The sequence below is a fragment of the Lagopus leucura genome, unplaced genomic scaffold (assembly GCF_019238085.1).
Source record: "Lagopus leucura isolate 7727_CA_CO unplaced genomic scaffold, USGS_WTPT01 Super-Scaffold_73, whole genome shotgun sequence".
Lineage (NCBI taxonomy): Eukaryota > Metazoa > Chordata > Aves > Galliformes > Phasianidae > Lagopus > Lagopus leucura.
The window spans coordinates 94,438,413-94,462,747 of NW_024962252.1; the positions used below are offsets into that span (position 1 = coordinate 94,438,413).

Below are 24,335 nucleotides of genomic sequence, written 5' to 3' on the forward strand. Positions count from 1 at the left end.
TTCTAACTTCGCTGCGTGCGTGCGGGGGGCGTTCTCTTATTGGTTTCTTTCTTTAGGAAACGAAGCCGGGCAGAAAACTCGAGCCAAGCGGCCGTGCATCCCTCCGAGAGGGCCGCCCCAGCTCCCGGCCGCCCCCGGCAGGGAGCTGCGGGGCGGGAGGCGGCGAGGCGGGGCGGGGCGAGAGGCGGGCGGGCGGCCGGTTGCCATGGGGAGGCGGGGAGGGAGGCGCCGCCGCCGCAGCTGCTGCTCCCTGACACATCCCCCCGCTGCCATATTGTGCCCGCGCTCCCGGCAGCACGGCTTCATGACCGCGGTGAGTGAGCGAGGCGGGCAGGCAGGAGCGTCTCCTTCCCATCCTTCCCCGGTTTGTGGTGGTTGGTTTGCTTGTTTTTTTCTCCCCCTTCTTAATATTATTTTTGGAGGATCCGAAAGGTTTTCACCGGGAAGCGGCGCGCGGCGCCGGGGTGGCAGCGCGGGGAGGGCGGGCGCCCCGCGGCTATCGCGTGACGGAGGAACGCGCCGCGGCCACGCGGCCGTGCCGGGCGGCGCTGAGCGCACAAAGCCCGGCGGCGCTGCGGGGTGCCGGCTCCGGGCCCCGCGCGCCTCCCGCCGTCCCGAAATGGCGCCCCCGGGGCGGCCGGCGGCGTGCAGCAGGAAGCGCGGCCCGGCACCGGGCGGCCCCGCCCGCGCCGCTCTCCGCCTCTCCCGGCGAGGGCTCGTGGCGGCCGTGCGGGCGGCTGCCGAGCGAGCGCGGCTTCGCGGCGGGTCGGACGCGGCCGCGGCGGAGCGGTCGGGCCCGGCGAACGGCCCTGCCTCGCTGGCTGGGCGGGAGTGAAGCTCTCGTGCGACACGTGGAGGTTGGAAACACGGGCTCGCGTTTTACTTGAACGCTGTGGGAGTAACTTTTTGGAGAGGTTCGTGCCTGACCTGCGATACGTACTGCGAACCGTGTTATGGTGGAGTCGTGTTTGAATGGACTTGAGGAGCGGTTGGGCTGTCGTGTACCGCCGTGTGACTCACTGAAGTCAACTTCTAGTCATTGGTTTGGTTTGGGCTCTTGCTTCCTCCTAGGAATTGAAGATGAATCTGTTAGAAGTGAAGCTGGTGTGGCCTTATGTCACCAAGTTTGGAATAGAGTTGTGGTAGTTTTACATACGGCTTTGGTTTGTTTCTGTTTTTCTGCTTTGTCTTGTATTTAGTTGTTTTTAGCAGGTGCCCCTGACCTTTCCCACCTCTGCAGCACAGCTGGATGCAGCAGCTCAGGGCTGAAAGGTGCACAGCAACAATGAGTGGCACAGTTTCAGTTGGTGGGTGTAGCTGAGCAGCAATGTCCACAGCACCGTGGGAGTTGAACAGGACCCTTAAAAGCCATCTAGTCCAACTGCCCTGCAATGAACAGTGGCACCTACAGTTAGATCAGATGTTCAGAGCCCCATCCAGCCTGACTTTGAATGTCTCCAAGGATGGGGCATCCACCATCTGTCTGGGCAACCTGTGCCAGTGCCTCACTAGTCTTAGTGTAAAAATCTTCTTTATATCTGGCTTAAATCCTCCCCTCTTCTAATTTGAAACCATTCCCCTTGCCGTCTCACAACAGACCCTGCTAAGGAGTTTGTTCCGTTCTTTCTCACAACCCCCCTCTAGGTACTGAAAGGCTGCTCTCGGGTCACCTCGCAGCCTTCTCTTCTCCAGGCTGCACAGCCCCAGCTCTCAGCCTGATGCAGAGGAGGTGTTCTGTCCCTGGAATCATTTTTGTGGCCCTCTTCTGGACATATTCCAACAGCTCTGCATCTCTCCTGTACTGAGGACTCCACATCTGGGTTTGATACTCCAGGTGAGGTCTCACAGCGCAGAGCAGAGGGGTAGGATCACCTCCCTCGCCCTGCTGGCCGTGCTGCTTTTGATGCAGCCCAGGATCCAGTTGGCTTTCTGGGCTGTAAGGGCTCATTCCTGGCTCATGTCCATATTGCCAGGCCCTTTTTGGCAGATGTTGAGCTGTGTCTTGGCTTTTGAACAAGAAGGGCAGAGGTAGTAGTTCTCACACTAAATGTTCGAGTTACCTAAAAGATACCTAGGACTTTTCTATGCTCTTTAGATCTTAATTTTTTTATTAGTTTGGGTTGGTTTTGTTGATTTGCTTGAGCTCTGATGCTGTCCATCACCTTTCTGCTTGCAGAGTGTGGTGAGGATGCTGTGTTCCTTCCAGCTACAGTGCTGCATTGGAGAGCAGAGTAATTTGGAACTGGAGATGTGTGGCTCCCTGTACTCAGGACAAAGCCTGGCTGATGCCTTTGTTGCCAGGATCTAGACCAGAGAATTAAGTTGGAACCCCTTTATGTGCTGCAGGCTAGGCTGTACTGACAAAGCTATGTAGGGATTGCTCAGCCCAAAAGCAATGTGTTTTATCCCAAAAGAGGCACCAACTAAGTAGAGTGCTGATTCAAGAGCTCCATCTGCCAGGAGTTTTCTTCTTGAACAGCCTTCCAGTTGCCTCTGGGAGCATGGGATGAAAGGTGCCGGCGTTGCCAGCAGCTGTCAGTGTAGGAATGCACCAGCCCAGTAAGTGACTTAACAGGTACAGGAATGTGCACTACCACAATAGAAGGAGTGCCTGACAAGCAAGGGATTTAGTTCAAACTGATTAGAAAGTGAAGCAGTTCTTGCATGGGGATGTTGATTCCCATAAAAACATCAGCAGTTGTTATGCTGTTGTCATAGGGTTTCTCCCAGCTGGATCACAACCTGTGAGGTGACAGAACCAGATGTTGGAAGAGGTGACAATGTGACACTGTGCATCTCTTATGCTGTGTTCTTCATGGAGATATTTGTACTGCCCCACCAGGGTGTAAAACGAGCTGTGTAAATACAGCCTTCCTTCCCAGGCTGTTTATCAGTGATGAGCAGTCCTTAGGCCTTTTTGTCTCCTGAGTAGAGTCTGTCAGCTGCAAGGATGGAGCAGGACACACCTCCATTTACCTTCTGGCAAAGGTGTAAATTCTACCAGTTTTATTCCTTTTGGCTCCTTGAGTTTTCTTTCGGTTGTTTCTCCCTATGCAGATGTATTCTGCATACGCTCATGCATGAGATGTCACAGTGCTAGTTGTAACCCATTTACTTTATGGAAGGAAGTAGGTAGGGGCTGGGGCAGTTGTTGAGTCTACCTCGTGTGTCTGTAGACAATTAGATGGTGTTGTGCAACTTCCTGTGCAGAAATCCTGCTGTCAGTGGTGCTTCCGTGACTCATGGAAACATGCTGCTTTGTCTTTCAACAAGTGTGCACTTGCAAACTGCACACCTCATCCTGCTCCCTCTATAGTAGATTAAAGGACTGATTTCTGTCTTAGGCTTCGTGTGTGCTGTGTATGTGTCTTCTCCCAGTTTCTTGACTCCAGAGGAGACAGCCACAAGTAAAACAAGGAATGGCTGAGGTGATGCTCTGCTGTCTCTGGATGGACCTTTTCATACACCTTTATTTATTCATTGGCTGTTATATTGTGCTGTTCCACGTGCACGCTGAGCAGTGATAAACCAACTTTCTCTTACTGTGCTGTGTAAAAGCACATAGTGATACTCCAGGGCACTTGCAAAAGACAATTCAAGTCAGCTTGCCTGTGCCTTAGTAATAAATTACTTGAGGAAGCACTGCTTGATGCTGGATAGCATCCTTATGACCTCTGTTGCTTTGCCTTCTTCCTGTAAAATGTTATGGCCTCCAAAGCACAAGCCTTGGAGCCTGCTCTGGAAAAGAGCTGCTGAGGGCCTGGAAGTGGCTGGGAGGGCTGGCTGCTGTGTTTAGGGGGAAATGTCTCTGTTACAGAATATTACTTGGTGCCAGATTCATTTTAAGGAAAGCTTTTGCAATTTGTGCATGGTGGTATATACAAAAACTCAGTGATGTGGATTTCTGCTTCTTTCTGATGTGTTCATAAGTTCAACTTATCTTCTTTCTCTTCAGAAGTTAGGGCACCTTCGGAACTCATTTATTCATTCAGCTGCTGCTGCAGAGGTCACCCCTTTCCCACCATGCCCTTTGTGGCAGGCAGGGGAAAAGCAGTGCTCTCCATCTCTTCATTGGCATTGAACCCAGCTGTCCAAACCAGAGCTACCAACTGGCACAGCTCGATGTGCCTCTCAGCAGCATCGCTGGGCAGCTTTAACTCTGCTGGAGAGGCTGTTTTCCATCCATTAAGGGCTGGATTGGAGGTACTCAGGCACATTTCTACTCCGTCTTTGTATTATTTGACTTCTTTTCCACCAGCTGAGCATCCCACCTGTGTATATCATGTCAGTTGCAGTTGCTTTTCTTTCTCTTTGTTTTGTGAACTTTGTGAGGTGTGACTCAGTGTATTCCCAAGGCCTATCTCCAGGAGCAGCTTGTCTTGATATCATGCTCAGGCTTTGTTTCTTTTATCAAATCATTTTTAGTGCATTTCAGGCTTGCACTTTGTAGCTACTTTTAGTTTCTCTTCTAATGTGGTTGTTTGCTTCCTTTTTTCAGCTATCTGTTGCTCCTCTGCATTGTGCTTATATCTGGGGCAAGCATGTAGTTGCTTAGAGGGTAATTACTGTCCACAAAGATTGCCCATTGACTGAGAAACTTGCCCAGACCCCAGCTGTGAGCTGGGAAACTTGTGGCCAGGCAGCAGCCCTCATCCACGTGCTGATGAGGCAAATTGACCTATCCAGCTATCAGAAAACATGGTTTGTTTGGGGGATGTTGACTAGTCAAAGTACGAGCCAGTTTGCTTTTGGACTTTTGACCGTGCTGTATGAGAAGTGTTTAATGTCGCCTGGTGTAGCCTCGCCTTATTACCACAGATGCCTTTCCATTACAAACAAAGCTTACTTCATCCATAGCATTTCACTGAAGGTGTACCCTTCAGAATGCAGGGTTCTGTGTGATAGAGTGGATGGCTTTTCTGTAGAAGAGACACGGTTGGCCCAGTTGTTCCAGTGTGTGGTTGTCGTATGGAAGAAAAAACAATTTTGTGCCACAACTGTTGTGAGCAGAGGGATTATTCTGGCATCATTTTAGAACAAATGAAACGGCTAAGTTCAGAGAGAGCTGGCCAGTAGCATGTTTGGTGGGTGTTGTGTTATTGTTACTGGAACAGCTGGGGAGATGGGCAGCATGAGGACAGGAACGTCATTCTGCTTTGCCTTGGGTTCTTTGTGTCTGCCTGGGGTGACAGGAGCTCTGTGAGCAGCACCTGAGTGTTTCTGAGGATGCAAGCTGGTGTTGCTCATCCCTTTGGCATGTCTCAAGGTATATTAATGCTAGTGACTTCTGAGTTTTGTTGCCTTTTTAGTAGTTTCCTTCTTATGGAGCTTTCAGGATATGGCTTAAAAGAAAATGAAGCATCGGTGCAGTAGTTCCTGTCCTTGCTGGGCAGCAAGAATTCCTGAAAAGCCCTCTCAGAGTTTAGCCAGACCTTAAATAGTAAGAGGAAAACTTGAACTTGGGAAGCAGTAACTGGAAAACAGCAATTAGTGACGACTTGGCAATTGCTAAGCTGTAACGTGGAGTCTGCTTTGTGTTTGGTTCTGATGTTGCCTTTAAATTAAATTTTACATAAGGGTTGCTTCAGGTAAGGTTTCAACTTGGTGGTTTTCAGTTGGAAAGTAGATGTTCTGGTGCTTTAAGGCTGAAGAAGGCTGACAAGCTGCATGGAAAATGGAGCATTATGTTTCAAGTGTTGGGAAATTGTTACTGACACCAGCTGAAATGTAGCTATAAGGATATTCTCTTCTATTTCAAGGGGATGGTAGAGAAACGTGTAACAGTTATCCTGGAAAGGAAATTAGCATCAGGCAGTCTTCGCCAGGCATTTGTTCAAATGACTCATTTGTGAATGGCTCACTTCTTTATTTGCATTTTCAGTTCATTCAACAGCATACAGAATTTGGTACATGGCTGGTACCTTTTGTCTTTGCAAGGTAAGCCATTTACTATTGACTGCGAAGGGTTTTTCTTAATCAAAAACGTTTTTTCTCCTTCATTGACACCACGGCTTTTTTAAAATGGCATAGATTTCCCTCTTATTTCTTGTTTTCCACTTCCCAGTTTCTCTGTCAGACTGTTTTCATGTGCACATGTTAAACTTGAGGCGCAAGGAGCCAGGTCCCAGGCTGGCTGCAGCCTTTGGGCAGCCCTGCATTTCCCAGCCCGCTGCTGGCAGCACTTATGGATGTGACCCAATGGCTCTGGGCCCAGCGAGACCTACAGGGCCCAGCTACCTGTGCCCGTCTCAGTTTATATATAATTTCGGTTAAAAGCACTTATACTCACTCCCGTGTGTGTATGTACGTCTGTTGGGTGAACTGACTTTTTTTCACACAGTTTGGAGTTGGAAGTAAATGATCTTCAGGGTCCCTTCCAAAACCGAAGCCATTCCACCACTCTGTTAGACGTCAGATGAAATCTCTTCCCCTTTTGCCTTCCCTTCCCTGGGCTATGATAAGGTTTTATTTCCCTTCTGTTCTTAAATTGTGCAGAGTATTTTTCTGTAGCTTTTTCTGATATTGGAAAATCAGGGTTTTTTCTTTTTCTTTTTTTTTTTTTTTTTTCCCCCTCTGTGTAATTAGGCGAAATGCTGTGGGAGGATATTGACATTAAAAGGGGAGAAGCTTGGAAATATTACTCCTAGAAACCCCGTTTCCTTTGAGCAGGATGATGAAGAAATGCTGAAGCTCCCGTGCTGTCTGTGTGGCAGGCTGGCTTTAAGCTGACAACCACCTCGAACAATTATTTCTCTGTCATGGTTTGTGAGGCAGGAGGTGCTTGTGCCCCGTGTTGCTGGCGAGCATGGCAGCCTGGTCTGGAGACAAGGGATTGGTTGCCTGCCAGGTTGCTCAGATCTGCGACCAAGAGGTGGTTTTGTCCTCAGGAGACTGTGGTGTTTTAGTTGTCTTGGATACGTGACATCACGCGGCCTCGTAATCAAATATAGGCCGTTTGCAGTGCTGTGGGGATTTGAATCTGAGCCCCAGCCTGTGGTTGGTGCTGTGGGGGGAGCCTGAGACAAAGGAGAGCAGAGAAGGTTCAGTGCGGGGAAAGTGGTCCAGTGCTGGGCTCTGGATGCTTGCAGCCACGCGGCTGTTGTACCTTCAGCACTTACAGCTTTTTCTCCATGGGTTTTCACTAGCTGTGAGAGCTCTGTTACTTCTCCATTTGATGCACAAAACACTTGCCATTGGTCTTTTGCTGTGTGTGTGCTGGCTTAAAGGGTTGTTGCAAACGTGAGTGAGTGGTGGCAGCCATGCATGTACTTCTTGTCCCGTTCTAATGATAGAGTATATGCACTGATGTATTTAAGTCAGGACAATCCCTGGTGTAGATGCAGCTCCAATAAATGCAAGCAAATACAAAAAAAAAATCAATAGAACAGTTTGACACCAGTATAGCTGCTGGTATACAAAAGCACGTATGGATGTTTTAAATACTGTCCCAGAGCCTGTGTACGTGGGTACAGACCTGTGTGCTGACTGCACAAATACTTCACTGCTGTAACTAAGGCTGCACACCCTGAGAATATGGTGACAGAGCTGCCCTCATGTGATGGCAGTGTGATACCATTAAAAACCTCCTGGATTAAAGCCATGCGCTGCTCCTTAGACAGTGCATGCATGGTCTATTTTTAACTTTTGTGAGAAATTACTAGGCTGTTAGCAGGTTCCAGGTCTTCCCAAATAGCTATTGAGGTCACTTGGTTGCTTGGCTGGTCCTGCAGAACCAAGTGGTCGTGTTTGGAGAAGGTTGTTGCAACGTGGGGCATCGTGGGTGCTTTATGGCAGCTTTCATCTCGGGCTGCCGTGCATTGAGCTGGAAAGTGAAGAAGAGTTAAGTAGCAGCCCTGCCCACACAATGCTATGCAGAAAAGGTTGGTTGGTTGGTTTGTTTAACAAAAGGCTGAATGCTTTTTCTCTGGTTGGAAGTCGAGCCATGCGTTGGCTGTGGCAGTTACAGAGTTAAAACAATGACTGTGCGTTGTTACCTGCGACGCTGCTGGTTCAGGGAAGGGTCCGTGTCACATAGGGAAGCTGGAGTCTGCTGCATCTGAGACTGTTAGCAAAACTGTGCCTTGTGTTAGGCACTTGGTAAAAGAGCAGAAAGCTGTCCCAAGGGGAGTGTTTGGAAGATTTCCTCTGTCTCACCTGCTTGGTGAAGCTCTGGCACGTTGGAGGTGTTATGGGGCAGGATCTTATGCTTGGACACAAGAACGGGAGAGGAAAGGGGAACAGGAGGTAAGAGGAATTGAGTCGTGTCGGCTTGCCTGGGGATCACACAATAAATGCTGTGGCAACAGTACTGTGACTTTGCTTATGGCCATAACGTGTTGTGGTTTGTATGAGTACATGCACGTGCTGTATGCCAGAAATTAAAGAACTTGTGTTCTCGTAACGCTCACAAATATTCATTTCTGTGGTAGAGAACATAGCAGGGCTCAGTGTCTTTCATCAAAATGAAGTAACAGCTGCAATATATATGCATGTATGGAGATGTACAGACCTGGCATAACCACATAGTAATGTGCTACACTGAGTATCTTTCAGCCCCCAAAGATTTTCACAAACTGAGTTCTTTAGTGAGTTCAAAAAAAGACTGCAGAAGCCACCACCATTTTTTTTTTTTTTTTAATAGAAATGTTGATATTTGGTTGTGTTTTCTTTTCTTCTCATGATAAATAAGAAATTTATGCCCTGTCTCTCCAGAATAGCAGCAATCTCAAACCAGGTGATGCTGTGCTTCCAGGTGGAAGCAGAATCCAGGTCTGAAGTGGAGCATTAACACCATGAATGAACACCGGGAGTGCAGAGCCATGCAGAGGAATGTCCTCTGTGTTTAGAAGAGACAGGTTTTCCTTGAACTTGGCATTGGGCTTGCCAAGGATTTTCCAGCTGAATACATTGCTCAGAAAAGAAATGGGCAACCTCCCTGCTTGTTCTGTGTGCAAACTGCAGTGGGTAGAGGCTGCAGGTGCCAGTGCTCAGCCTCCAGGTTTGCTACAAGCACTCAATCTGTATGTGCGTGGCTAAAATTTTGTCTCTGGTACGTAATATGATCTCACATCAGCTAGCAACTCATTGGATTCTGATGAACTGGTGATTATTGAGTGGTGTGGAGTGGTTTATTCAGCAACAGCACCGTGTGCAGTGTCTCGTGACACTGAATATCTTCCTGGTATGTTGGAGCTTCTGTCCTGCGTGAATACATCTACAGCCTTCTCCATTGCAGTACTTTGTTTTTGAGGTGCTCATTGAAGATAAATGCTTGAGTTGGCTGGGGTTTGTGTGTGTGATGCCATTAGTATTTCTGCATTCTGTTGCAAGTGCTGATGTTGATAGCAGCACGTTACATTACTGTGAAGCAGACTCAGTGTGCACTGCTTCATGTTTTCAGAGATGCAGTCGAAGTGTTATTCGTGCATTTGGAAGGCTGGAGGTTCTAGCGCAGCTGGCAGGGCTGGGGCTGTCACCATGGGAATAGGAGCGAGTTTCTGAGTATTTGGTTTGCCAACTGGAGAGGCTGGTAAGTGGCCTCTCCTGTTTTGTATTGGTACTGCTAATTCAGCTTGGTTGGGAGCATGGTGGAGAGCAAGTCCTACTGGCTGCCTCTGACCTTGTTTGCATCAACCTTCCCAGCTGACAGCGGAGAAAAACGTGAGGAAAAACACTGAGGTCCAATTGTATACAGTTCTGTCACAGCATCTGCTCTGCGGGGCTTCCATGCTTTTTGCTGGACTGCTGTCCTGTGATACTCCCCCAGGATCAATCCTGTCCCCAAAGCTCTTCCTGCTCCCAGCAGCAGTCATACAATGCTTACACTTAAGGCCACCTTTGAAGACTGCAGTGGTTAGGGAACTGATTTTCCTCTCCACCGATATTGATCAGACCATAATAGTCTAATAATGGCCTTTATAACCTTCTAAAAAGTATGTAACTTCTGCTGATGTGTTTGTGTAGAAGATGTATAAGGTGGTAAACAAGAACTATGGAGGATATATTACTTTCTGTAATGCAACTACTAAGAAAAACATGGCATATCATCACTTTTATATTTATATGTTATTATATGTATTAACATTAAATAATATATGCTAATGTACTATAAATATATTGTTTGCAAAGAATTGTATGTCGAATATTAATGATCAACAATATAAATGGCTTTGTTTTAAAGCCAACATTCATCAGCTGCCAATGTAAATCTGCTCTGATAGTTCGGAGAAGTAATTTGTAGGCAGAGCAGAATTACTTTTGACCAGCTATGTGAGCGGTTTGCTTTCCTTTAATTTAGTTAATGGCTGAGCCAATAGTTAATCATGCCTGTCCTTGCACATAGATTGAAAATTTGGGGACCATTTCCAGTACTGGTGCAGGTAAGTACTGCTTTTGTTTGCTGGAGAAGGTGGAGAAATTGGTCCACTGTGTGCTGGGCAGATTGCATGTGTGAGTCTGGGTGTTCAGCTGCTCCAGGTTGCACGATCCTCTGAGAAGAGGGGACTGGGATTTACAAGGGGAGCTTTGCAAGAGTTGACAGGAAAAAGTACAAGTAGATGAAGAGAAGAAATTGCTTGATGCGTTGTCTGGGGAAGGAGTGAATTCTGTGTTACCTGATAATTTCTGTCTAAAATCTTAATAGCAGTAGACTTCATTTGTATGGTTTGCCCTTATACAAGTGTGGAGCAGGTCCTTGTCCCTGCTGTCTCTGCAGAGACACGAGTGTACTAAGCCATGTGTTTATAGCAAATACTACAAAAACTGCTCCAAAAAAGCCATCCAGTAACTTGTATCACACTGTCTGATGAGATAACCATCCTCATCTGCTGTCTGGTTTACAATTGAGCCATTGCAGTAGGAGCTAGAGCATGAAACCAGAATGATAGCTCATGTACAGGGACAGGGAAGTCAATCAGATTTTTATGGATTTTACTTCTTACAGTTCATGTGATCAACAGCTTTGCTGGTGGACTTGCATCTGGAGTGGATAGCCTTGCATTTATAGCAAGCTACATCTGTAAAGTGGTTTTGTTGGGCTGTGCTTCTGACACAGCTATGTTGGCCAAAGTTTAGGTGCAGCGAGGCTCTAATGTGACTACATCAGCAGAAAAGGCAGCTGTTAGGCTCACAGTTCGCTGGCTGGCCTGCTTCAACCTCCCCAGTGGGAGGGAGTGCTTGTGACTTGCAGGGGGTTGTAAAGGCTCCATTTGCACCAAGACCATGAATTCACTTTATGCTATTTAAGTTTTGTGACTTATTTTTCCCTCTTTAGGAACCAAAAGCAAACACTTCCAAATAGGATTAATTTACGATACGATGAGTATCATTAAAGACTTCATGTGAGAAGAGTGTGTTTTAGGTCCTACCTGATGAAGTCTTTTTCAGATGTTGATGTCATCTCTATTATTTCTGTGTCTCAATTGACTTTTCAAGAGAAGTAGAGCAATTTCCACTTGTTTACTGTGTGCTGTAGCCATAGGGAAGTTAAAAGGCCATTATGAGGTTACTGGAGGAGCTGTGCTAGGCCTGGCTCTCCTCGGTGACAACAGTATGTGGATGGTACAGTGTCATGGTCCCCTGGAGCTTCTTTGGCTTGGCATGCTGCCACTCAATATGATATTGAAATTTTGCATTGATTTCTGTCTCCTTTGTTGCAGACCAATCAAACTAAATGGGTCCAGTCACTGGAATGACTCCGGATAAGAAAGCTAAAACTCCAGGAGCAGAAAAAGCTGCAGGGCTAAGACAGTCACACAGGATGGGAAGCCTGCCTGATGCAGGAGATGCTGGGAGGCCTAAGGCCACTGTAGTGGACAGTGATTCAGCAGACGATGAGCTCACAAACTTGAACTGGCTGCATGAAAGTACTAATCTTCTAACAAACTTCAGCCTTGGAAGTGAGGGTCTTCCAATTGTTAGCCCTTTATATGACATTGAGGGTGACAGCGTGCCATCCTTCTCACCCTCCTGCTACCAGAATCCAGAAAAAAAATCTTCTACTTCCAAGCCTCCTTATTCTTTCAGCCTCCTCATCTATATGGCTATTGAGCATTCTCCCAACAAGAGCCTCCCAGTCAAAGAAATCTACAGCTGGATCCTGGAACGCTTCCCCTATTTCGCCACAGCACCAACAGGATGGAAGAACTCTGTGCGACACAACCTCTCCTTGAATAAATGTTTCCGGAAGGTGGAGCGAAGCCATGGCAAGGTGAGGTCATGGGGAGGGAGTTAAATAAGCTTTGTAATTCACAAGGGAATTAAGAAGACCCTGTTGTTCTCAAGGGCTTCTTCCCCTCACCACGTGTGAAGCAGTTGTGTGTTGAAATCCTTTAACACGTTATTCACAACTGTTGATATTTTGGAAATGCCACTTCTGACAAGTGTTTAAGTGCCTTAATTGATCCTGTGTTTGTGTTTAATACTCAGCTGGTTAGAGCCATCTGCAATACATTCCTTACGAACCATATTGTAAAGGGCTTTATTTCCACTTAGGGTTTTGCTAGGCTATAGTACTCAGCCAAAGATATTAGACATCTATTTCAGGATGTCTTGTGGAGTGATTCTTTGTTTTCTGGTGTGTGTGCTCTGTTTTGTTTTTCTTCTAATGGAACTAATTTGAGGGCAATTATTTAAGTTTTTGCCAATGCTAATTTTCGGAACAGTGTCACATGTAGGGTTTGGAATTGGCAAAGGGCATCCTCATGGCTAGGAAGGATATATCATTAGGGAACCCGTTACAGATGACTGTTGTTGGAGCTCTGCCCCTCTAGGTGACTTTGGCAGCCTGGCAGGTGACACTGCAGTTTGTACCTACAGTGAGTGTGTTGCTGTGTGCCGTGGCAGTAGGGGTGATGTTGCTGTTGGTGTGAGGTGCCAAGCTGGGGAGCCTGAGGACACTTATTGTCCCCTTCCCACCTCCACACCTTTCTGAAGATGCACGTGTGCTCTGCCAGCAGGAATGAAAGTAACTGGGAGACACATGTGCTGTAGAACATGAGGCATCACAGTGGTAGGGAATCTTATCAGAAAAAAAATGGGTCGAACTAACTGAAAGTTGCCTTGAATATAAAACTGACCTTTCACTTGTGGTCTCTTGGCACAGCTCTAGCATTCAAAAAACCTTCTTAGTTCCTGCATTTAATGCATTGTAGTGTTTTAACCTCTGCAATAACAGTGTTGTTATAACTCTGCATGTCTCTATGAAAAAGCCTTCTTGAGACAAGCTGCGTGTAAAGATCCACTTCTTAAAGTCAAGGAGGCTTCTCTATAGATAGCTTACTGGCTCAAATGATTTTATTGCTGACTTCCATCCTCCCTCTCTCATTTCCCATTGTGTTTCTCAAAGAGTCTGCTCCGGCTTCCAAAACAAAGTGAAACAACACTTGCCCTCACCCCAAAGTCAGTAAACAAAACCTCAAACCACGTGGTTGGACTTCAGCACAAGTGGTAGCAGGCTTGTTATCAGAAGTGCACGTAGTGCGTGTCTGGCATCTCAATGGAGATGGAGGTCCTTGCTGTACAGCCTGGAGCTCAGCAGATGTCAGGAAGAGCTGGGTTGTACTGCAGGGCTGGATGCTGGTTCTCAGTGTGCCTACTTTAAATGGGTGGGCACCTTTGGGAGAAGAGATGTGAAGCTCAGAAGAGCGAGGGTAGGGAAGTCTTGGAAACTGGTCTACAGCTTGCTGCTTTGTGGATCTGCATATTAAAGCTCATCTGCTCCAGATCTGGAAGCCTCATGGTGCGCATGGGAGTTGCACCAAATGTCTTGGTGTAAGGGCAGCAGGAATTGCCCACTCCTTTCCTTCCTTAGCGAATCCACTGAGTTCTGAGTAGGTGAAGAGAAGTCAAAGGTTGCATTCATGCAAATGTATTCTGTTTTTTTGTTGTTTTTCTGTTTTTTGTTTTTGTTTTTTTTCCCTCTAAGCAGGGAAGGTGGTAGAGTCGATATGGAAAGTTGTATGGTTAAAGGGCAGCAAGCAAGGGATGTGGGGCTCTGGGTTGCAGCCTGTTTGGTTCACCAGGGACGTGTTTCTGTTCCTCTGTGAGCCCTCTCACAGTGCAATAGAGTAGTGGCAGTATGTATGGCCTTGGGCTTTGTAGGAGGGGGGGATGAAAATTTCTTCCTCTGCCCTTACTGACAGTTATTTGAAAAGCTGTGTGCTTTTGCATGCTGGCAGTTACATAATTTAGTGAGGTGAAGAGTGATGAAGGGCAAGTAACTGCTTTGAGATGTCAGGCAACTGCTCTTTGCTAAACTATTACACGGCTGTGGGTTTGGGGGTTTTTATTTATTTTTTATTAATTGCCACCAGCAGGGGTCAAGTTGTGAGGAGGCAGGACTGCATCCTTACCAAGCATCGCTGGCCTTCTGAAAACTTTATGGAATTTCCACCTGCATTTTTGCTTCCTGTAGAAGCATGGCACTGACTTTACAACTGTTGGCTTTCTTCTTGCTATTTTTGTTAAGCAGTAGGTCCAAGTGCAGTGGTGGACTAGAAGCAGTTTTACAGGCACTGGGTCATCTTTTTTGCTGAATGTCTGCTTTGAGGGTAAATAGTGGTGCACAGCTATATGTTTTCATACTAACCCAGAAGTAGAAGTGCTTGCCTAAGGTAATAGATAAAGTAGTGCAGAGCGGTGGGTTGAGATCCCAGAACTTTGTGAATGGAAGAGCCTCAAAGCTCTGAAAGGAAACAAAAGCCAGGTTTGGGCCTCTTATAGGGGATAACCAGTGAGCCACTGTGCAGGCCAGGGCAAGTGCTGAGCTCCAGGAGAGATGCAGGAGTTGATGAGAGCATTAGTCTGGTGCAGAGAAGGTGGATGGAGCCAGCTGAGAGGATCCCCCTGTTACTGGCCAGCCTGCTACAGCCTCCTGTCAGCCATCATGGAGCAGGGGTTATCTGCTTCATTAAGGGTAAGCTTGTTGATATCTATCTTGTGCTTCTCAGGCTGTGCTCATTTTTAGCATGAAGAGATTGATGTAAGAAAGCTTGAGGTTAAAAAAATAAATAACTGAGAGATGCTGTGAGACATCTGTATGAAGGACAGTGGTTTCAACTAAAATTACAGAGCAGTATCTCTCTTTATTTTTCAGGCAGAAACTCTCCCTGATTTGATTTCCTATCACCATTAATTAATAGCAGAATGTTTCTACTCTTTCTGAGAAGTCCAGTGACTAATGTAGGACCTCAAACTTGTATGGCTTATGAGTCTTTTGAAGTCATGGAGTATCCATCTGTAAAATTGCATTCCACTTCATCACCAGGTGAAGATGGCCTGGTGGCCTCCGTGGGCTTGCAGGAGGTGTTCCACCAAACTTTGAGGTTTGCTTTGAGACTTTTCTCTGTGCCTTGACCGGACCACTTCCATCTTTTAATAGTTTCACACACTTAGTTGGAGCACATTGTTTTCTTGCATGTGCCACTAGCCCTGCAGTACTGCAAGAGTGGAGGGTAACAGAGGAGGTACACATCTCTCATCCCATAGAACTGTAGTCCTATCCAGGTGCTGAGCCAGCCCTCCCTTCTGCTGTGTGCGTTACCAATTCTGTAGCATCTTTTCTGTACTTCTTTTTTGCAGGTGAATGGAAAAGGTTCCTTGTGGTGTGTCGATCCAGAATATAAGCCTAATCTCGTTCAAGCACTGAAAAAGCAGCCATTTCCTTCAGCACTTGCACTCTACACTCCACCGGCATCACCACCAAGGTAGGTGAATCTTCTCATACAAGTGCAACATGCAGTTATGTTCACCCACCTACCACAGGAAATACCTGAGCAGTTGTTGATGACTGACTTCTACTAGGAGAAGAATTTGAGTGGGACTTCGGTGAGCTGTGTAGACAGGCCAGGAAGACTGGCTAGACAGGACCAGAGAGGTACTGTCACAAGTGAGAAAGAGGTCACAAGCTCAGGCTTCCCAGATAGTAGATCTGGGGTCACTAATGATCTGAAGAAGTGCTTTCTCTTAAATATTTTCTCTTCTTTCTTCTACCTCTTTCTTTTTTTTCCCCTTTCTTATTGTGTCTTGCTAGGGGTCCTGGCTGGAATAACCCAGGCAAGCAATTAGTGCTGAGGCTTATGCTGCCTTTGTTGTGGGGCTTTGCAAACAGCCACTGCTTTTCTCACTGGTTTCCAAGAGGTGACACGAGGCTGGGCTGATGGGGTGCTCATGAGAGCCATTTCTTTGGAGAGCAGGCAGAGGCCCTAACTGCAGCAAAATCCTGCTTTGAGCACAGGTCATCTGGACCATCTGGGATGTATCTGGTGATGCTTCCTGGAAAGGGAGTGTGTGTTCTCTCATAAATCACTGCATTTGGATATAAAATGTATATATCATATGCTGCTGTTAAGAACAGTCAACTTCTGTATGGTCTGAAATGCCTGGAAAAGCTGGTCTAAGAGAGGAGCATTTCTCTCTGAGGCTGTTAGAAACATTTTGTGGTGGGGATGAGAAGTACAGCCTTTCCCACTAGCAGATTCCACCTCAGAGGACGCTCAATGAGGCTTCCTCATCTGATACATTTTAAGATTAGGCAATAAATTTTGGAGAGTTTCAAGTAAACATCATAGTGTGTTCCTGGTACAGGAAGAGGAACATCAGTCAGAGTGAGCACTTAGAGGTGGCACAGAGAGTAGGAGGATGGAAAGTAGCTAGGAATGCACAGCTGCTGATGGGATCAGGAGTTAGGTAGGCATGTGGCTGGTTTATCTAGATTGGCGAACAATTGGGGTGAGATAAGAGGTAATTATGATGTCTGTACGTTGCCCTGTGCCTTGCCTTACTGCAAAGAGTTTCCTTAACAACCAGGAGGAACTGGGATTGCAGACACAATCTGTGAAACCGATACTGAATATTTAGCAGAACTTTCTAAGAGTCTCACAGGACATTGACCTTGGGATCCCGCACACTGTGCCAGCTGTAGCTGTAGGAGTGGTGCAGATGAAACAGGACCTCAGGGTGTTGTCTGTGTGCCAAAGGGGCAGGGAAGGAGTCAGACCCAGGCCAGGGCAGGTTCTTCAGAGCCTTGTCCAGTTACGTTTTTCAGTTTCTCCAAGTTCTTCAAGTCAGTCTGATGATGCAAGCCTTAACGTGATTAATTTTGTTTGTATAAATACAGTGCAGTCAAGTTAGGTGTAGGGAAGTATTCTGAAGTGCTTGCAGGACCAAGATTCAGTTTGAAGCTGCTGGTTTTGGTAACTGGTTGCCTTCATTGAGGGATTAGTGACACTTGCCAACAGTTGCAATTACAAGGAAATACAGGCACGTGGCAAAACTCCCACTGACTTCAAAATATGAAGAGTTTTATAGTGCTTGTATCTGTAAGAATAGTAAGATACAAACAGCAGTTTAAGATGCTCAACTTCTCCCTAATTATAGCTTTTTAAAAAATTACTACTAAAAATACATTTCTAAGACTTTCACTCATAGGCAGAAAAACATATGTATTTTTCTTCTCTCTTCAGTGCTTAAAAATTCTTGAATTTAAGTTTAATTTAAATTTTTGAGATTTAAATTGTGGCTTAATTTTGAGGAAGGGACACAAGGCACTGCCCTATGTGTAGAGGGAAAGAGTAAGCCCAGAGGTACTGCTGGGCAGAGCTGGACTGAACCATCCAAACTTAACTCCAGGGCGATACCTGAGTTTTTCAGTGGGTGGGCTTCTGTTTGTAATTTTTTTTTTGACTGTGTTCACCTGTAACTCAGCAGCATTGTGAAATACAGTTTAAAGTGTCCCTTTGATCAGAAGCTTTCCAAAGCTGTAATTTGTGTCTAGCAAACTGAATTGTATTGTAGTAGGTGATGAGCATCAGTGATGCATTTCTGTGCAGGTTGTTCAGCAGGTTGGTGCAGGTTGCCTGGCTGCATTCTGTTCCTAGCACCTGATTCTGGCAGTCTCCACAGCCATCATCTCACAAATGCCTTGTGCATACGCATAGGCTGTCTTAATACTAAGCGTTCATTTACTGTGGGGAAGATCTAAGTGCATCTTGAAGGATCTGGGCTTGAACGAAAGGGTGAAGAAGTTCAGCATCTATTTGTGCACTTTACCTGGGAGTGACCCATGTTAGGTTGAGTCCACTGCTCACCCTGTGATTTTTTTCAATTCTGTTTTTGGATCTGTTCCCTTTGCACTCCATCGCCCCCACAAGAAAACATACCAGACAGTGAACTTGGCTTTTGTGTGTGTTTGCACTCAGCTATGCTGAATCTTTCTTCTTGTGCCTACTTCACTGGGAGATGCTAAATATTGCTGTCCTTCTCAGGAACTTTGGTTTCCAGTGCTAGGCAAGCTGCAGCACAGCAGGAACTCTTTATTTGTCTCAGATGATGCGTTTCAAGTCACCTTGCTTTTCAGTTTGCACACCTTTCTCCTTGTCTTTAGCAGTCTGCACTGCGCCAACCTTTGGAGCCGTCACCATTGACAAGCTGAGATTGGGCACAGTGGTGATGGCAAATCTGGGCAGCAGCAGCATTAAAGGGCACCCCCCATAGCAGCTGATGCAGGATGGGAAAGGAGTTTGCAGCCACAGCAGCACGATTCAGCTTAAAGAAGGAATATTCTAGTTTTAAAAGGGTATTTTAATAATTGATGCAGTTGGTTTGGTTTTATTTAATGAACTAGACCAATAATTAAAAATCTATATGATTAAATACTTAGCAGCTTTGTGCTGGGGGGGAGGGGAAGTGGAGAGGAGGAGATATCTTTGGTAGGGAGCTTTATTTTTAAGAACTAGTATAAGATGTAAACATGCCTTAATGATAAAATTATTCTATTAATCTTGTGAGGTAGCTTTTATAGATTGGACTGGTCTCTTTATTGCCCAATTACTGTACAGGTAAAAGAAGTTTAAAAATGTTTATTGCTGTGATTCATGCCATTTTAAAAGTTGTGTATTGTTACTGTTCTATTTATTTGTTTGACAGTGCATTTGTAATGAAGGGAATAATTAGGGTTGGGTGTATAGCACAACTTGTATTCTGCAGTTTATTAAGTGGTACTTTGCCAGATGGAAGCTGCTAAGGTAATGCACAATGCGGATGTCATCCACAGAGCAGCCCAGCTTCAGATGACTTGGGAATTAGCAGATAGTTCTTGTCCTTCCCCAGCTTTTTGCACAAAGCATCTTTAATTTTTGCTAATCTTTCATCATTTGCAAAAGAAACAAACACAACTGGTTCTTACCAGTGCTGCTTCTCCCAGATTCTGAGTGTCTCTGCATCAGGTACCATTTTGCTCAGATGTAGGATCAAGCAAAGATACATTTCAGTAAGTGAAGTCTGCATTGCCAGCAAGGCTTCTCCTCTGTGTGTGGTGTTTCCCAAATGCTGATGATGCTTCATTGTGTTATATAAACAATGTGTAATAATCAATGTGTCCAGTACTCCACTGAGGCAATAGAAATTGCTGCCTGTTTGGTTTATCAGCCAAACTGTGGTGTCTTTTGGGTGCTCTAATTTTTCTATGATAATAATATTGTGTCTAATACACTTTGTATACATTATTTGGTTAATTGAGGTTTCGTTTGACTTGTTGAATTTCTTTCCAGTAGGTCATCTTCTCCTCACTACTTATCTTCAGTACTTAAACAGAATAATGGCCGATCTCTCAAAGGTAACTATGAATTTTCTTTCCATCTGCTGTGCTGCTTTTGCTAGTCACAAGTGTATTCTAAACCTCAGGTGATTTGGATTTATTTTTTATGTAGGCCTTTTCTGGAGGGTCTGCTACATCAAAAGAACACAAAACTCATTTAATAGAATGCATGCTTATTGTATTAGTGACATGTGTATTAAGCATAAATCCATAAGATTGGTTTCAAACTGTAAAAGAAGTCTTGTTGTTTTCCAGCAAAGCATTTAGCAGACACATCAAATATGACCTACTTTAAGACTGAGTAGTTCTGTAGAAAACCAGTTTGGAAGCTCTGCATCTCTACACTGGGGACTGTCTAGTCAGTTTGAGGTTTTTATTGGTTACCACAAAACTGAGACAGAAAGGCAGCAAATTTTTGTTGTATGTGGTATGTAGCCACAGTAGTGCCTAAAAGTTGGGTGTTTGGTATAGGTGGCTGGGCAGTAACTACAAGGGAATGAGGAACGAGTCAGAAGAGTGCTGCACAGATGGCACTTCACCCGTTTGCTAAAAGAATTAAGCACAAGTTGATATTGTTGCCAGTGTAGCTGTGTAGAAATATCTAAACTTGCTGATGAACAGAATAGATGTATGATATCTGTTTAGTTAAGGCATCACCTTAAAAAATGCAAAATGTTCCCTTTAGTCCTCAGAAGAAAAGAGCAGAATGGGTTTAACAAACTGACTTGACACGTAGTTCTTGATTCCTCAGTACCTGTGCTGCTCTGTAACCAAGTTTATGCCTGTGTGTTTGCAACTGCACAAGTCATGCAGGAGGTATAGGAAGAAACCACAACAGTTGCACCCACAACTGCAAGAGTTCACGTTGTCTAGTTATTATTTTAACCACTGTCACCAAAGCTTGGGACAGGAAGGCTGGATTGGGCTGAGTTGTGCTGGGATATGACTGTGGAGGAGCAATCTGTCTGGATGGCTGGGCTCAGCAGAGTCATGCCGGATGGAACTCAACCCATTTGGTGGCTAGTCACTACCAGCATTCCCCAGGGCTCTGGCTTGGAGCTAGTTTTGTTTAATATTTTTATCAGCAGTCTGGTTGAGGGGATTGAGTGTAGGCTCAAAGAAGAGCGCCCTGGCAAGCAGCCCGGCAGAAAGGGACCTGGGGATGCTGGTTAATGGTGGCTGAACATGAGCCGGCAGTGTCCCCGGGTGGGCAAGAAGATCAGTGGTTCCTGACCTGCATCAGGAATACCATGGCCAGCAGGACAAGGGAAGTGACCTTCGCTCTGAACTTAACTGGTGAGGCCTCACCTTAGAGTACTGTGTTCAGTTTGGACCTCTCACTATAAGACTCTGAGTTGCACATTCAGAAAAAAGCAGCCAAGCAGGTGAGGGAACTGGAAAACAAAACGTGTGAGGAGTGGCTGAGGGAATTGGAGCAGTTTAGTCTGGAGAAGAGAAGGTTGAGGGGAGAGCTCATTGCCCTCTACACCTGCCTGAAAGGAGGTTGTGGCAAGATGGGGGTCAGTCTCTTCTCTCAAGTGGCAAGTGATAGGATTGAGGCAGTGGCCTCAAGTTGTGCCAGGGGAGGTTTAGGTTGAACAATAGAAATAATTTATTTGCCTAAAGGATAGTTTTTACCTAAAGGATAGTCAAGCACTGGAACAGGCTGCCCGAGTAAAGTGCTGGAGTCCCTGTCTGTGGAGGTGTTTAACAGATGTGAGGACGTGGCATGAAGGGACATAGTTTAGTGATGGGACTCAGTAGGTTAGGCTGATGGTTGGGCTTGGTGATTTTGAAGATTTTCTCCAAGCTAAATGGATCCTATGATGATTCTATGATCTCTTCTGGCCATAGCTAGAACTCCATAGTACAATCCATTTCCCCATCTACCACATTAAGTGCAGGTGACTGCAGATGTCTGAAGGATGTTCCATGACATGCCCACCCCTCTTGGTTGCCTGTGCAGTAGGCAACACTAGGACTTGAGGTGATGTAGCATTGTTCAGTACAGTTGTTCTTGGCAGCTGCAGAATTGCACCCCTTGTCACAGCCACACCAGCAGCAGCATGCAAGCTAAGTAGGGGATGTCCATGTAGCCACTTTTGCAGCACAGACAAAACCAAAGGGAGGCTGCTCCTAAGAAGGAATGAGTTGTTTTTTAGTGTGGACACCTGCAGGTGGAGGTGCCTTGCTGAAGCTTTGGGAGGAGCAGCTTCCTGCTGAAATATGGTTTGAAGCAGGACTCAGGGCTGTGTGTAATTTACATCTGTAACTAGCTGGTGTGCTCACCTCTGCATCCCTTGGGTTGTTTTACTGTTTATTTTCAGGGAATTCTTGCTGAATGCAGTGTTGTTGTCTTCCTGATATCCTCTTCCTCAGCCCACTGGTATCTACCTACTCTTATAGATTTTAAAGGCTTTGAGGAGTTGGCCGTGCTTTCACTTTCCATGAGGAAGAACAGCACACCAGAATAAGATTAAAAAAAAAAAAAAAAAAGGATGAATTTAAGATGGAAATCTGTTTTTCACTGATAGACAAATGCAAATAGAAGTAGCAACAGCTGCTGGGCAGGAGATGATTACTTCATTTTCCCATATGTGCTTGTACAGTTTTCCTTGTTTTACAACACTGTATTGCTCCTTCGCACCAGAAAGGAGCTAGGCAGCATACTGGGATATCACCACATTTCTTTAGAAGCAGGTCTTGTACCTCACTAATAAAGATAAATCCACTGACGGTTTGTCCTCCTCAAAAATCAAGTGCTGGGAGGTGAATCGTGCTCAAATGTTAAACAGCTGATTCCAAGAAAAAGCGTGCATTGGTTAATTTGTTGTTGTGTTGTTGTTAGAGCTCTTTCAGAAGGATAATAAAATGCCATCAACAAAGCAGGGCTGCAGCAACAGGACGCCCAGCTCTGTTGAGGTGAGAGGCTGCTTTTAGTCTTCAGCCACAAACCAGAAGCACTGCTTGGGCAGCAGAGCCAAGGCTTTAAAGGCAGAGCCTGTCCCACAGGTGATAGTGACCACATTGATGTAGGGGTTCTGGCTGTGCTGTGGTGGTAAGGAAGCACCCTTTTCTGCTGCAGAGCTGGTGGATGTCCCTGCTTGCTTTCATGCAGTACTGAAGGAGGAATATGTTTGCTTGAGCAGACCGAGGATGCTCAGGGCTCTACACAGCGTATAAGAGGTCTCTCTCAGTGATTTTGCTGGTGAGTCCGAAGACAGATTTGAGAAATATTGCTCAAGCAGAGCAATTGCCAGGGAAGCCAAGACATTATAATGGTGACGAGGAGCACTGGTAATTCTTCAAGATGAATGAAGTTGCTGCACAACTCCCTCCTTTTTCTTTGGGGATGCTAGCATGCAGAATCTATAGTGCGGTCAGCGTGACCGGGGAGGTGATTAACGCTCTGTATTCAGCTCTGGTGAGACCACACCACAAGCATTGTGTTTGGTTTTGGGCCCCTCACTACAAGGAAGGCCCTGAGGCCCTGGAGTGTCCTCAAAAAAGGGCAACAAAACCGTGAAGGGTCTGGAGCACAAGTCTGATGGGGGCGCAGCTGAGGGAACTGGGAGTGTTCAGTCTGGGGAGCAGGATGCTCAGGGGAAACCTTACCACTCTCTACAACTGTCTGAAAGAAGATTGTGGCAAGGCTGGGATCAGCCTCTGCTCCCAGGAAACTAGTGAGAGATGGCCTTGAATTGTGCCAGGGAAGTTTTGGGTTGGATATTAGGAAACACTTTTTCTCCAGAAGAGCGGTGATGCAGTGGCACAGGCTGCTCAGAGAGGTGGTGAAGTCAAAGTCCCTGGAGGTGTTCAAGAACTGTGGGGATGTGGCAGTGAGGGATGGGGATTGGTGAGCATGGTGGGAGCGGGTTGGGGTTGGATGTGATGATCTTAGAGATCTTTTCCAGCCTTAATAATTCTGTGATTCAGAAACACCACTTGCAGGTTGTAGCTGTTCATTAGTGCCTCCCATTACTTGTCAGTGTGTCAGGGTGGTGTTTCTGTACCAACACTGTTTGTTGGAAGGAGTCTGATGGCAGGCAAGGAGTCAGACTGTCTCATTTTCTGATTATGGAAAGCGAAAGAAAGTAACTGTTGAAGATTTTACTTCTTTTTGTCAGTTGCACCATAAATGGCGAATTATGACTTGTCAGTTCAGTTGCTCCGTTACTGCTAAATCAGAGATAAAAACATCTTGCAAGCGCAGTGGAACAAGACCTTTAAGTATATTGATTTAAAAATGATAGAAAATAATGGCTAAGGTGTATGTCTTACAACCTGTGTTGGAAGCAGCAGCTCATTCACTTTCCGTGTTAATAAAAGCCAACATGGTGTTCTTCAAATTTCCCATTGAGTGGAGTGAGGCTGTCAAAAGCTGTGTAAGGTAAGGAAATCAAATTGGCAATTCTGCAGTCTCCCTCCCAAAATTCAATCCCACTGAAGTTCTGTTACACAGCTAATGCACGTAGTGGAGTGGGGGATGGACTGCAAATGGGATTGCTGATGTTTCACTTCAGCAGCAGCTGAGCAGGATGCAGAGACCACTTAATGCTGGCACTTTCCAGGACGTTTTCTTCCAGCCCCACTTCTCTGCTTGTAATCCATTCAGTGCAGCAAAGGACAGCATCTTACAAGTAGTTTGTCACCATAACTAAATCACTGCTGTTCATCTGAATCTTTTTCAATTGCCTATTTCTTATGCATATCTCTATATCTTCTAGATGGAGCAGTTCTG

At 45.8% G+C, this 24,335-nt stretch overlaps 1 protein-coding gene across 5 annotated transcripts in view; it reads left to right on the top strand.

Annotated features, from left to right (window-relative positions):
* Positions 1-239: 239 nt before the first annotated feature.
* The window catches only part of FOXN2 (forkhead box N2), a 29,820-nt gene continuing 5,724 nt past the window's right edge, over positions 240-24,335 (top strand). For 2 of the 5 annotated variants that reach the window (XM_042894567.1, XM_042894593.1), the window contains exons 1-4: positions 240-313; positions 11,658-12,208; positions 15,580-15,704; positions 19,548-19,612. In XM_042894567.1, coding sequence (XP_042750501.1) covers positions 11,672-12,208; positions 15,580-15,704; positions 19,548-19,612 — 727 coding nt within the window. In that variant the 5' untranslated portion in view covers positions 240-313; positions 11,658-11,671. Of the gene's footprint in view, positions 375-11,657; positions 12,209-15,579; positions 15,705-19,547; positions 19,613-24,335 lie in introns of all 5 variants that reach the window. The other 3 variants (XM_042894588.1, XM_042894581.1, XM_042894573.1) reach the window with 3 other exon arrangements.